The 13,505-nt window shown below is 34.3% G+C and overlaps 1 protein-coding gene across 5 annotated transcripts in view; it reads right to left on the bottom strand.

The window, feature by feature from the left end:
* The window catches only part of RALYL (RALY RNA binding protein like), an 858,672-nt gene that overhangs the window by 111,867 nt on the left and 733,300 nt on the right, over nt 1–13,505 (bottom strand). For all 5 annotated transcript variants that reach the window (XM_036829780.1, XM_036829779.1, XM_036829782.1 and 2 more), the window contains one exon: nt 9,441–9,604. In XM_036829780.1, coding sequence (XP_036685675.1) covers nt 9,441–9,604 — 164 coding nt within the window. The remainder of the gene's footprint in view (nt 1–9,440; nt 9,605–13,505) is intronic.

Here is a 13,505-nt window from a genome sequence, read left to right on the forward strand (position 1 = left end):
TCTTTCAAAATATAGCAGAGAGAGGAAAACTCCCAAACTCATTCTACAAGGCCACCATCACCCTGATACCAAAACCAGACAAAGATGTCACAAAGAAAGGAAACTACAGGCCAAAATCACTGATGAATATAGATGTAAAAATCCTCAACAAAATACTAGCAAACAGACGCTAACAGAACATTAAAAGGATCATACACCATGATCAAGTGGGGTTTATCCCAGGAATTCAAGTCTTCTTCAATATACGCAAATCAATCAATGTGATACACCATATTAACAAATTGAAGGAGAAAATTCATATGATCATCTCAATAGATGCAGAGAAAGATGTAGACAAAATTCAACAGCCATTTATGATAAAAACCCTCCAGAAAGTAGGCATAGAGTGAACGTACCTCAACATAATAAAGGCCATATATGACAAACCCACAGCCAACACCATCCTCAGTCGTGAAAAACTGAAACCATTTCCACTACGATCAGGAACAAGACAAGGTTGCCCACTCTCACCACTGCTATTCAACATAGTTTTGGAAGTTTTAGCCACAGCAATCAGAGAAGAAAAAGAAATACAAGGAATCCAAATTTGGAAAAGAAGAAATAAAGCAGTCACTGTTTGCAGATGACATGATGCTATACATAGAGAATCCTAAAGATGCTACCAGAAAACTACTAGAGCTAATCAATGAATTTGGTAAAGTAGAAGGATACAAAATTAATGCACAGAAATCTCTTGCATTCCTATACACTAAAGAAGAAAAATCTGAAAGTGAAATTAAGAAAACACTCCCGGGCTTCCCTGGTGGCGCAGTGGTTGAGAATCTGCCTGCCAATGCAGGCGACACGGGTTCGAGCCCTGGTCTGGGAAGATCCCACGTGCCGCGGAGCAACTGGGTCCGTGAGCCACAACTACTGAGCCTGCACGTCTGGAGCCTGTGCTCCGCAACAAGAGAGGCCGCGATGGTGAGAGGCCCGTGCACCGCGATGAAGAGTGGTCCCCACTTGCCACAATTAGAGAAAGCCCTCGCAGAGAAACGAAGACCCAACACAGTCATAAACAAATAAATAAATAAATAAAAAGAACGTGAATTTCTTTAAAAAAAAAAAAAGAAAAGAAACCCTGCGAGAGGGTTTCTAAAAGCCCTTTATAAAAATAAAAAAAAAAAAAAAACACTCCCGTTTACCATTGCAACAAAAAGAATAAAATATCTAGGAATAAACCTACCTAAGGAGACAAAAGACCTGTATGCAGAAAATTATAAGACACTGATGAAAGAAATTAAAGATGATACAAATAGATGGAGAGATATACCATGTTCTTGGATTGGAAGAATCAACATTGTGAAAATGATGCTACTACCCAAAGCAATCTACCGATTCAATGCAATCTCTATCAAACTGCCACTGGCATTTTTCACAGAACTAGAACAAAAAATTTCACAATTTGTATGGAAACACAAAAGACCCCGAATAGCCAAAGCAATCTTGAGAATGAAAAATGGAGCTGGAGGAATCAGGCTGCCTGACTTCAGACTATACTACAAAGCTACAGTAATCAAGACAGTTTGGTACTGGCACAAAAACAGAAGCATAGATCAATGGAACAGGATAGAAACCCCAGAGCTAAACCCATGCACATATGGTCAACTTATCTTTGATAAAGGAAGGAAGCATATACAGTGGAGAAAAGACAGCCTCTTCAATAAGTGGTGCTGGGAAAACTAGACAGTTACATGTAAAAGTATGAAATTAGAACACTCCCTAACACCATGCACAAAAATAAACTCAAAATGGATTGAAGACCTAAGTGTAAAGACAGACACTATCAAACTCTTAGAGGAAAACATAGGCAGAACACTCTATGACATAAATCACAGCAAGATCCTTTTTGACCCACCTCCTCGAGAAATGGAAATAAAAACAAAAATAAACAAATGTAACCTAATGAAACTTAAAAGCTTTTGCACAGCAGAGGAAACCATAATCAAGGCGAAAAGACAACCCTCAGAATGGGAGAAAATATTTGCAAATGAAGCAACTGACAAAGGATTAATCTCCAAGATTTACAAGCATCTCATGCAGCTCAATATCAAAAAAACAAACAACCCAATCCAAAAATGGGCAGAAGACCTAAATAAACATTTCTCCAAAGAAGATATACAGATCGCCAACAAACACATGAAAGAATGCTCAACATCATTAATCATTAGAGAAATGCAAATCAAAACTACAATGAGATATCATCTCACACCAGTCAGAATGACCATCATAAAAAAATCTACAAACAGTTAATGCTGGAGAGGGTGTGGAGAAAAGGGAACCCTCTTGCACTGTTGGTGGAAATGTAAATTGATACAGCACTATGGAGAACAGTATGGAGGTTCCTTAAAAAACTAAAAATAAAACTACCATACGTCCCAGCAATCCCACTACTGGGCATATACCCTGAGAAAACCATAATTCAAAAAAAGTCATGTACCAAAAGGTTCATTGCAGCTCTATTTACAATAGCCAGAACATGGAAGCAACCTAAGTTTCCATCAAGATTTGAATGGATAAAGAAGATGTGGCACATATATACAATGGAATATTACTCAGCCATAAAAAGAAACTAAATGGAGGTATTTGTACTGAGGTGGATGGACCTAGAGACTGTCATACAGAGTGAAGTAAGTCAGGAAGAGAAAAACAAATACCATATGCTAACACATATATATGGAATCTAAAAAAAAAAAAAGAAAGACAATGTTCAGAAGAGCCTAGGTTCAAGATGGGAATAAAGATGCAGACCTACTAGAGAGTGGACTGGAGCATACAGGGAGGGGGAAGGGTAAGCTGGGACAAAGTGAGAGAGTGCCATGTACATATATACACTACCAAACGTAAAATAGATAGCTAGTGGGAAGCAGCCGCATAGCACAGGGGGATCACCTCAGTGCTTTGTGATCACCTAGAGGGGTGGGATAGGGAGGGTGCGAGGGAGGGAGATGCAAGAGGGAAGAGATATGGGGACATATGTATATGTATAACTGATTCACTTTGTGATAAGGCAGAAACTGACACACCATTGTAAATCAATTATAGTCTAAAAATGATGTTAACAAAAAAGAAAAAGAAATGATAATTATGTGACATGATAGAGGTGTTAGCTAGAACTCTGATGGTAGTCATATTGCAATGTATAAATGTATCAGATCAACGCATTGTACACCTTAAACTTACACAATGTTATATGTCAATCGTGTCTCAATATAAATAGATAAATAAATAAATAAGAAAAGCTAATTAAAAAAAAAAAGGCCTGCTAGTTAAACCTAATACTCAATCCTGTTTTTCTTTGTTCTCCATTTCTAAATTTTTTTCACATTTCTGCTCTCCATTCAATAAGTTAAATATACTTCATCTCCATTAAATTCACACATTATATATATGTGCTTTGGTTGGTTTCACTTAATATAAGAACCACACGTATGTTTGTTTTAACCAATTATTTCTTTATACTCTAATTGTGAAATATAACATTAATATGGGGAATTGTTTAATATATATTTAGAATTTAACAAATATTACTAAAAGCAATGCCTCTGACTCTCCACTGAGGGAAATACAAAGAATGCTGGCAGTGCCCTGCCATTTTGAGTGCTCTGTCCCAGATACCACACATTATGCCGCCTCCAAGTAGATCCCTCTCCCCTCCAAAAAAGATTAGAACCTTCATTTTCAAAAGGTTCATGAAGTCCAAAGGAAAATTGATAAAAGATATACTTCTAGATACTTCTTGCTGAGATTTATGAGCTGAGAGAAAGAAAATACTAACAAAGGATAGAGAATGATACAAACAACAGTATTTAAGTGGAATACTAGAAGTGGTTAAGATGTTGGGATATTGTACATGGGATATTAAGAGAAAAAGAAATATAATTAAATAATTTAGACCAAGTCAAAATATGCATATGTGGGGGAAAATAAAGACTTCTCTAGGCATGCATAGATTCAGAAATTATGTTATCAGTTTACCCGAAGAAATTATTTTAGAAGTAACCTAAAACCTAAGAATTAAAGAAGAATGGATATAACTAAAAAAATTTTAAATTAAGTCCTAATGGGTAGTAATGATAACAGATACTTGGAGTGGTCAAAGAAGCACTAAGTACAGAGTATATGAGAAAGAAAAGATATAAAATACATAAATATTTAACAGAAGCTGGAAGCTAAAAGTCTAATGTTTATGTATAAAACTTGAGCTTCTATGGCAGAGAAGGGTGGTGGAGGAGAAGGTAAGGTGGTTTGGGAGTGATGAAATAGAAGCTTTCTAAAGTTCATGTCCTGGCAAAGGAGACCAGAATATACAATGGAGCAAAGACAGCCTCTTAAATAAGTGATGCCTGGAAAACTGGACAGCTACATGTAAAAGAATGAAATGAAATTAGAACACTCCCTAACACCATACACAAAAATAAACTTAAAATAGATTAAAGACCTAACTGTAAGGCCAGACTCTATAAAACTCTTAGAGGAAAACATGGGCAGAACAGTCTTTGACATAAATCACAGGAAGATCTTTTTGACCCACCACCTAGAGTAATGGGAATAAAAACAAAAATAAACAAATGGGACCTAATTAAACTTAAAAGCCTTTGCACAGCAAAGGAAACCATAAACAAGACGAAAAGACAACCCTCAGAATGGGAGAAAATATTTGCAAATAAAGCAACTAACAAAGTATTAATCTCCAAAATATACAAGCAACTCATGCAGCTCAATATCAAAAAAACAAAAAACCCAATCAAAAAATGGGCCAAAGACCTACATAGACATTTCTCCAAAGAAGACGTACAGATGGCCAACAAACACATGAAAAGATGCTCAACGTCACTAATTATTAGAGAAATGCAAATCAAAACTACAATGAGATATCACCTCACACTGGTCAGAATGGCCCTGATCACAAAATCTACCTTCAATGAATGCTGGAGAGGATGTAGAGAAAAGGGAACCCTCTTGCACTGTTGGTGGGAATGTAAATTGATGTAGCCACTATGGAGAACAGTATGGAGGTTCCTTAAAAAACTAAAATTAGAACTACCATGTGACCCAGCAATCCCACTACCTGGCATATACCCTGAGAAAACCATAATTCAAAAAGACGCATGCACCCCAATGTTCATAGCAGCACTATTTACAATAGCCAGGACATGGAAGCAACCTAAATGTCCATCAACAGAGGAATGGATAAAGTAATGGTACATATATACAATGGAATATTACTCAGCCATAAAAAGGAAGGAAATTAGGTCATTTGTAGAGATGTGGATGGACCTAGAGACTGTCATACAGAGTGAAGTGAGTCAGAAAGAGAAAAACAAATGTTGTATATTAATGCATATATATGGAATATGAAAAAATTGGTATAGACGATCTTATTTACAAAGCAGATACAGAGACACACGTAGAGAACAAACGTACAGATACCAAGGGGGAATGGGGAGATGAATTGGGAGATTCGGATTGACATATATACACTATTGATACTATGTATAAAATAGGTAACTAATGAGACCTACTGTATAGCACAGGGAACTCTACTCAGTGCTCTCTGGTGACCTAAATCAGAAGGAAATCCAAAAAAGAAGGGATATATATACACGTATAGCTGATTCACCTTGCTGTACAGTAGAAACTAACACAACATTTTAAAGCAACTATACTCCAATAAAAATTTTTTTAAACAGGTAAAAAAAGTAAAGTTCATGTTGGATGGGAGTTAGCATAGCTATTGTTTGATTTTAAGAGAGAAATAGGTTTTATCTATAAATGTTTAATATATTATAGCCACTAATGAAATAGAGAGGCCTAGTAGAATATACAAATTAGGGCAGTTGAGAGGGAATAGATAGGAAATAAAAGAAAATTCATTAAGCAAGCATAAGGAAAGGAAGAAAAGAGGAAACAATAAGTTAAATACTTGGAATTAGTATGGAAGAAATATAATCCAATAGATTAGTTAATAAAATAAATGTAAAAGTATTAAATTTCCCTGCAAAAAACAAAGACTTTCATGTTGCTTTCAAAAACAAGATCCAGATATATGTTGTTTTAGGAAATATGCAAAAATAAAGTGATAGTGTTATGTGTTAAAATATTCTACCAAAAGATATGTTGAAGTCCTCATCTCCAGTGCCTGTAAATGTGACCTTAGTTGGAAATACATCTTTGCAGATGTAATCACAATGAGGTCATTAAGGTGAGTCTTAATCTAGTATAACTAGTGTCTTCATAAGAGAAGGAAAAGAGACACAGACACAAAGACATGGGAGAAGACCATGTGATCATGGAAGCAGAGATTGGAGTGGTGTGTCAGTAAACCAAGCAGTGCCAAAGATTGCCAGCATACCAGAAGCTGAGAGAAAGGCACAGAACAAACTGTCCGCTAGAACTTCCAGAGACAGAGCACAGCTCTGCTGACACCTTGATTTCAGACATTCAGCCTCCAAGCATCTGTTGTTAAATGATTCAGTTGGTAATAACTTATTACACCTGCCCCAGGAAACTAACAACAAAGAAAGGTGGAGAATAAATGGATATATTAGGGAAACGCAAACCAAAAGAGAGCCTTATCAGTAAAGGATCAAGCAAAGTATCGAACAGAGTAAAATTCTAGGCTAAAGATCGTAAATGAGATATTATATAAATGTAAAAGTTACGATTCTCTAGAAAGTTATAGAGAGGCAGTATTGAAAAGGGCACAGACTAAAGAGCCTATACTCTAGACACAGATGCTCTAGAAACAGGCTGTAGTTCCTGGCTCTGTTATTAAATAGGTCTGTGACTTTAGGGATATTCCTTAACTTTTCTATGCCTCATTTTCTACACCTATAAAATGGGAATAATAATAATACTTCACTTATAGGCAGTTATGAGAAACAAATGAATTAATATATGTAAAATTAATATATTTAAATGAATTTATATGTACTAATATATAAAAATATATGTTTAAAACAATAGTTATCATAGAACAAACACCAACAAAAGTTAGCTATTATTTTTCTCCTCTTATTATTATAAAACATCATATAAAAACCATCCAAGCAATGTGGGATATAAAATAAAACCTGAAGAAAAGCAGAACTTTATAAAGTCACTGTCTGGTAGAGGATTTTTAAACAATCACTTTCAGAATTTGACATATCAATTTGCCACAAAAGAACAAATTCTACAGAGGATTGGATGATACAATCAACAAGGTAAAACAAACACATAGTATTATACTAAAAGCAGAAAATATATCCTATTTTCCACTTACAAAATCTCATTATTATGAAACCAAGAGAAATTCTTAATAAGATCCTTAAAAAAGATTTTATAATTCCCATTCTCTCTCCATGACCCAAGAAAACTAGAAATCAAAAATAAAATGGCCAAATGCAGCTTAAGCATTTGAATATTAAGATATTTACATCAAAATAACCATTGTAAAATACCACTCTTCTCTGCATCACTGTGTTTTATGGCAATCAAGTGGCTGAGTTATACGAAATTGCTCTTGCCCAAGAATGGCCACCATCCATTGGTTCTAAACCAGGGTGATACCATCTCCTTAAGGAAGATTTAGAAATGTATAAGGGTACGCATGGTTGTTACAAAGACTGAGGAGTGCTGTTGGCCTTTCAGGTTTGGAGATCAGGGATGCTAAATGTTCTGCAAAGCTCGGAATACTCTTACACAATGTAGAATTGCCATGGCCAAAATATCAATAATGTTCCCATTGGTAAACATTGTTTTAAAAGTGACTACAGGGCAAAGAATCCACAGATGCTTAAGATATTTCTATTTGAAATTAAGTTAACACTACTAGGGTAAAAAAGTCTTCTATAAACCTAGCAGGCAATTCAATGTTCAATTTTCCGCAGCAAGAACCAAATTCGAGAAACTTCTTTGCTTTTGACAATACTCAGAGAGCATATAAGATTGTTTAGAGATTGTTGCAGAAACTCATTTTCTTTTATTACTAAGACTCAAAAAGGGAATTCACATTTTTATTGATAGAGTAATTAGATAAATGGATAAGTCAGTACATAGGGAACTGTAAATCTATGTAATTTGTTATTTAGGTTATATTAGCTAAGTCAAATTCTGAGTGCACAAAACTTAGTTACCGGAAACATTAGTGCTTCCGATAACTACTTCTTGCACATTCTCATGTAAAAACAAAGTATTTCAAGAGCGTTCTCTCTTAGTATTTCTGATGGCACTAAGACAAAAGGCAATGTTCTAGAGTAGATAGTATATAGGGATGAAAATGAAAAAACATGGGTTCTAGTGTTGGCCCTACCATTTACTAACTATGTGAACTTCTCTGTGCTTACTCATCAGTGACATTGGAATAACGGTATTTCCCTTATTTGTCTTGAAAGATTGAGATGCAGAGTAACTATAAAATCCCTACAATGGCCTGACAAGCTTCCCTGGAACTCGCCCTCCCTCTACCTTATTTCCTGCATAATTTCCTCTTTCTCCCTCTGCTGCACTGGTTTCTTGTTCCAATGTAAGATCTCTGCACTGACCATTCACTCTACCCAGACACTCTACCCTTGATAGCTTCAAGCCCACCCTCTCACTCCCGTACTTCCATGAGGTCTCTGCTGAAATGCCACCTCATCAGAGAGGCAGTCATATACCATCCCATGAAATACAGTGCTCCCAACTTTATTCTACTTTATTCTTTGACATAGTGATGATCTACTGTGTAACACCTCAGATTTTACTTTGCTTGCTCTTGTCTGTCTCTTCTCTGTAGAATGTAATCTCAAGAAATGCAAGAAATTTTGCTATCCTTTCCTTAGGAATAATATTCTACTAATAAATTAGAGTTTTCTGAATCTGTCCATATAAAAATTTAGCAATGTGTTTAGTTGGGAAGTTTGTATCTCTACTTTTTACTAATTAATGTGAAATTATATAAATATTATTTTTTATGACATTACATGTTTTCAGACACATAATTCTCATGATTTAGAATAGTACGGAAAGTTACCCTTTTAACCTATCTACTATGCCTATCTTAATTATCCCAGTGCTCAAATTTTCGAAACATGCATTGAATTTGCATGCTGTTTCCCTGAAAAGATACTATATGCACTCTATTTTGAAATGAATTTTTTTCTTCATTAAAAGCAACATGTTATATTTCAAGACTTCAATATGTCACAAGCTAGGTGGGCCAAGAGCATGTTATTTGCTCTAATAAAACAGTTTTCTACTGCAGTGTAGTGTAGTGGAAAGCAGAGACCATTTCTTATCCATTTTACATTCCTCTCATACATTGTACACAGCAAATGCTCCATAATCATTGATTAATTTATTGAGTATAGACATTCATGCAGTGATAAGTATCCCCACCCTTCTATAAAGAGAAATAAAATAAAGAAGATACTTACATTTAGAGCCTGATGAAGAAGATCCACTGACAGTAGATCTTGATCCCCCTTTCATGGAAAAGACTCCTTTCCCCCTGCGAGTTGTTGTTACAGCCACTCTGGGACGCTTCAGTGGAATTACTGCGCGGGGAGGTGGAGGCACACGCCCATGGTAATCAAATAACCTTCACAAAATACAAACGTGGCTGAGAATTGGTTTATGCCTAAGTGTTCTATCAAATGTGTGAGAGGATTAAGAGAATGGCCTTGTAAAAAATGTCAGTAAATGCTTTTGTTATCATTGTTGTCCTCAAGAAGATTCATTTTTCACTAAAGAAATAGGATGCTAATATAGTCTATGCTTTCTGGGCATTAGAATCTGACCCTTAATATGAACTCATTTTTAAGGTATGAGAGAACAAGGAGCTTTTCAATATGTTGAAATTATGTCGACCTTCATTCCCAAGTATATTTCTTTGCTTGATTTAACAGATTTATCCATTTTAGGAACAGAAATCTTCCTTTAACACATCAGATACTTATTAGCACATAAGTGTGAATGGAGGAATAGACCATGCAGAATCAGGGACAAAGAAAAGAAAATTACTGTATGATCAGAAAACAGCTCAGAAGGAAAAAAAAAATAGGAGTATATCTAGTTTAAAGAGGGCAGCTATAAGAGACAAATCAATATTGTTCCTTACCTCTCTGTAAGGACTTCCTTAAGTAATGAAAGGCTCAGCTGACTACAGAAAAAAAGGAGGCTGAGTTTGAATGAATGCTGGTAGCATGAGGACAAACCTTTGTTGACTAAAGAACTGGTGGGAAATATTTATCAGGATAACTTTTTACTATTCTGACCATTTGATAGACATGCAAATTGAGACTAGAGATATTTGTAGTTAGCTATTAAAAATTCTCTAAAAAAAAGAATACCAGTAAAATTCTTTGAAGCTTCTGCTAAAAAGTGAGAAATTGTATTCACTACAACCAAGGCATTTCCATTAAACAATGAAAGGAATCAAAAGTATAAGAATATTTACTCATTTATATAAATATATAATTAATAGATTCAAAGTTTCATATTATTTATACTGCATACACATAACAAATTTTTGTGTGACTTAGCACATTTGAGCAGAATAAAAGGGTCAGAGAAAAAATATATATATATTCTATTTGCCAGTGAACCAGAGGTATTATTACTTTGTCCACTATAAAGAAAATCGTGTTATTGACTTAGAATGATGATTATTATGTAGTTTACTGTGACACCATTATATGGATTACATTCTCATAACTGCTTTAAAACAGTCAATAAAAATAATGGGAAAGACATAAATGAGAAAACTAGAACAGTTTTAAATTTTAAAATACCTAAAACCTTTTATAATAGGTTATTTCATAAAATTACATCTCATTTACACATACAGATGGAAATGTGATCACCTCTTTTTGGAAAATAGTATATGAAATATAATAACAAGATAGGCTGCTTTCCAAATATTCATTCATAAACATTGAAAACTATGACACTATGGAGAAGAAAAGTTGTATATAAAACACCTTTAAAGCAGAACTTAGTACTAGGAATGTCTTCTACATTAGAGAGCTAAACTGTCCAAAAATGATTTGGAAACATGCTAGGGAAATACTAAGAGATGTCTGGAAAGGAAAATAAATGAAATGAGACAGAATTCAAGAGAGGTGTCATCCTCTGCGCATAAGCAAAGTCCATTAAAGCCAAAGAACTGCCAGCAAAGAGCAGGTCATTGATGTCAACACATTATAGTTTACTTCAAAAGATACAGACAGGATGAGGCTGAAAAGGGTTGTAAATCTCATTCATACCACTAAGGGCTGGAAAATCAAAAGGGTCAACTAAGCCTGCCCCTCATTTCAATCACAAAACAAAGTCTACATTACTTATTTATAAGTTGAAATCACAGAGCAGCTTAAGTCAGTGAACCAAGATACTAAGGCACTTTTCATGAGCTACAACACCCAAAGCTATTGAGCGAAAAGAAATATGACAATTGACTGATCTCTCCCAGGGTAGAAGTTGCTGCTTGAGATGAACGGCAAGCGCTTTTGGAGGAACAATTTCCCCAGGACTTGAAAATGCAATTTAGCAGGTTCATTAAATAAACTAATCTATACACTGGGTTAAGAAAATTTCTAAAGCACAACTAAAATATATAATGATGTAAGAATACTATACTGGAAATGCAGGCCAAGTAAAGTCACCATATTCACTGCTACTTCAATTACAATAAAATTCAATAATATTTTAACTGCAATGTTTATCAATATTTCTATTGCTTCCCCCCAAACAGGGATTACAAAGCTTCCAGTGTTGGCCAGGCCTGCTCTCCTGTGGAGAAAAGAGAGATGCATTTGTTCACTGTACTTGTGACATACTTTTAGTATAGGATGTACATTTTAGTAAAATGCTCAGTGTGTGTTGTGTTCTTTGTTGTAAATTCCTATAGCCCTTGTTCTCTGAATATTTTGATGTGTTGCTTCAAAGAAACATGACTCCTTTATCACCGTGGAATCAGGTTTTACCAATTCATTCTGTCACTGTGTTGGGAAGATATGCGGCATCAGAACTTAATTTTTAAAAAGTGATATTGTAATATACAAACAAAGCTAAATGGGCATTTCATGTGAGAACATAATTTTAGATTTTAATGGAGTTGGGGTGTTTGTTAATTTTCACTGGGCAAAGTTGAGTTTACCAGAAATAAAAAGAAGGAAGACTGGGTATTGTCCTAAAGGATAAAAACATAACAAGATAAGGATGGGAAGGGGTCAGGTTTCTGGCATTGCAAGATGAGATGTAGGGGTTCTTCTAAATACAGAAGGAAGTAGGTGAAAGGCAGCCTGTGAAGGAGACACAAGCATTGGCTTTCTCATCAGAATCCTGTCTATAGCAAATCAAAGAAAATAGTCCAACAAAAATTGCCATACAATAGAATTAAATGGAATCCAAATCTCCAAGGTCAGTTAAAAGCTTAAAATTTCTTCCTTCCTCTTGGTTTTTTGTTCTTCCACTCCCAGAATTATGTTCCCTTTCCTTTTCTGTAATGGTCCTTCATTTCCCCTAATATTGTTAGAATACTGTTTTTCCCATAATGTTTACAGATCAAATAGATAATGATTTATAATGAAGTCAAACACATAATTCTCCCTTCCCTAAGGTCTATTTTAAAATAAAAACTTTAAAAGACTTACTTTCAATCAGTAAATAACATAAATGTAGTCAGATTTTAATAAAAACAACCAATTGAGGAAGTTTGAGGGTCTATTTTATTGAATAAACATTTCTACTTTTCATGTCCCCATTTCTTGTTTGGAATTTTTTTTCTTTAATAATATCATTATCATTATTTCATGTATAATTTCATTATCAAGCAAAAGCTAAAAACTGGTAAACAATTTTAATATTGATTTACTTGATAAAAATAGACATACCTTGTCTCTAGAAAGAATAAGGATATTAGTTATTTTAATAAGTTGCTTTTTGGACAAAGACAATTTAATGGCATATTGACATATAAAATGAATATAATTTTGAATTCTTGTTTTTACTAAAAGTTTATTATTATTAAACTTCAACAATAATAAAGCAACATTTACATGTATTTTCAGAAAAAAATACATGGGAAAAAAACAACTTCCAATCTCTCACCCTAAAACAACTACTGTCATTCTCTAATATTTTTTTCCACAAGCATCCATATTTTTCACATAATTGAAAACATAATATATATACAGTCATGTATCCTGGCTAATTCTCTTTGGTTTATATTAAAAACGTTTCTCAAGTTTGCTAAATGGTCTTCCTAATGTTTATTTTAATTGCTGTGGTGCATTTTCTCCAGTAGATACACCACAGTCTAATAAATCATTATTTGATTGATGGACTTTTGACTTGATGCTTATTTTTCACTGTCAACCAATGTGATTTTAAAATTCGTGGAAAAAATTTGAAAATGTAATATTTGCATATTACACTGAACACTAAAATTTCATTTAGATAAATAGTAATTTAAGAAGCAATAATTACCTGTTTTCTTCTAA

This window comes from Balaenoptera musculus, chromosome 17, assembly GCF_009873245.2.
Source record: "Balaenoptera musculus isolate JJ_BM4_2016_0621 chromosome 17, mBalMus1.pri.v3, whole genome shotgun sequence".
NCBI classification, from domain to species: Eukaryota; Metazoa; Chordata; class Mammalia; order Artiodactyla; family Balaenopteridae; genus Balaenoptera; species Balaenoptera musculus.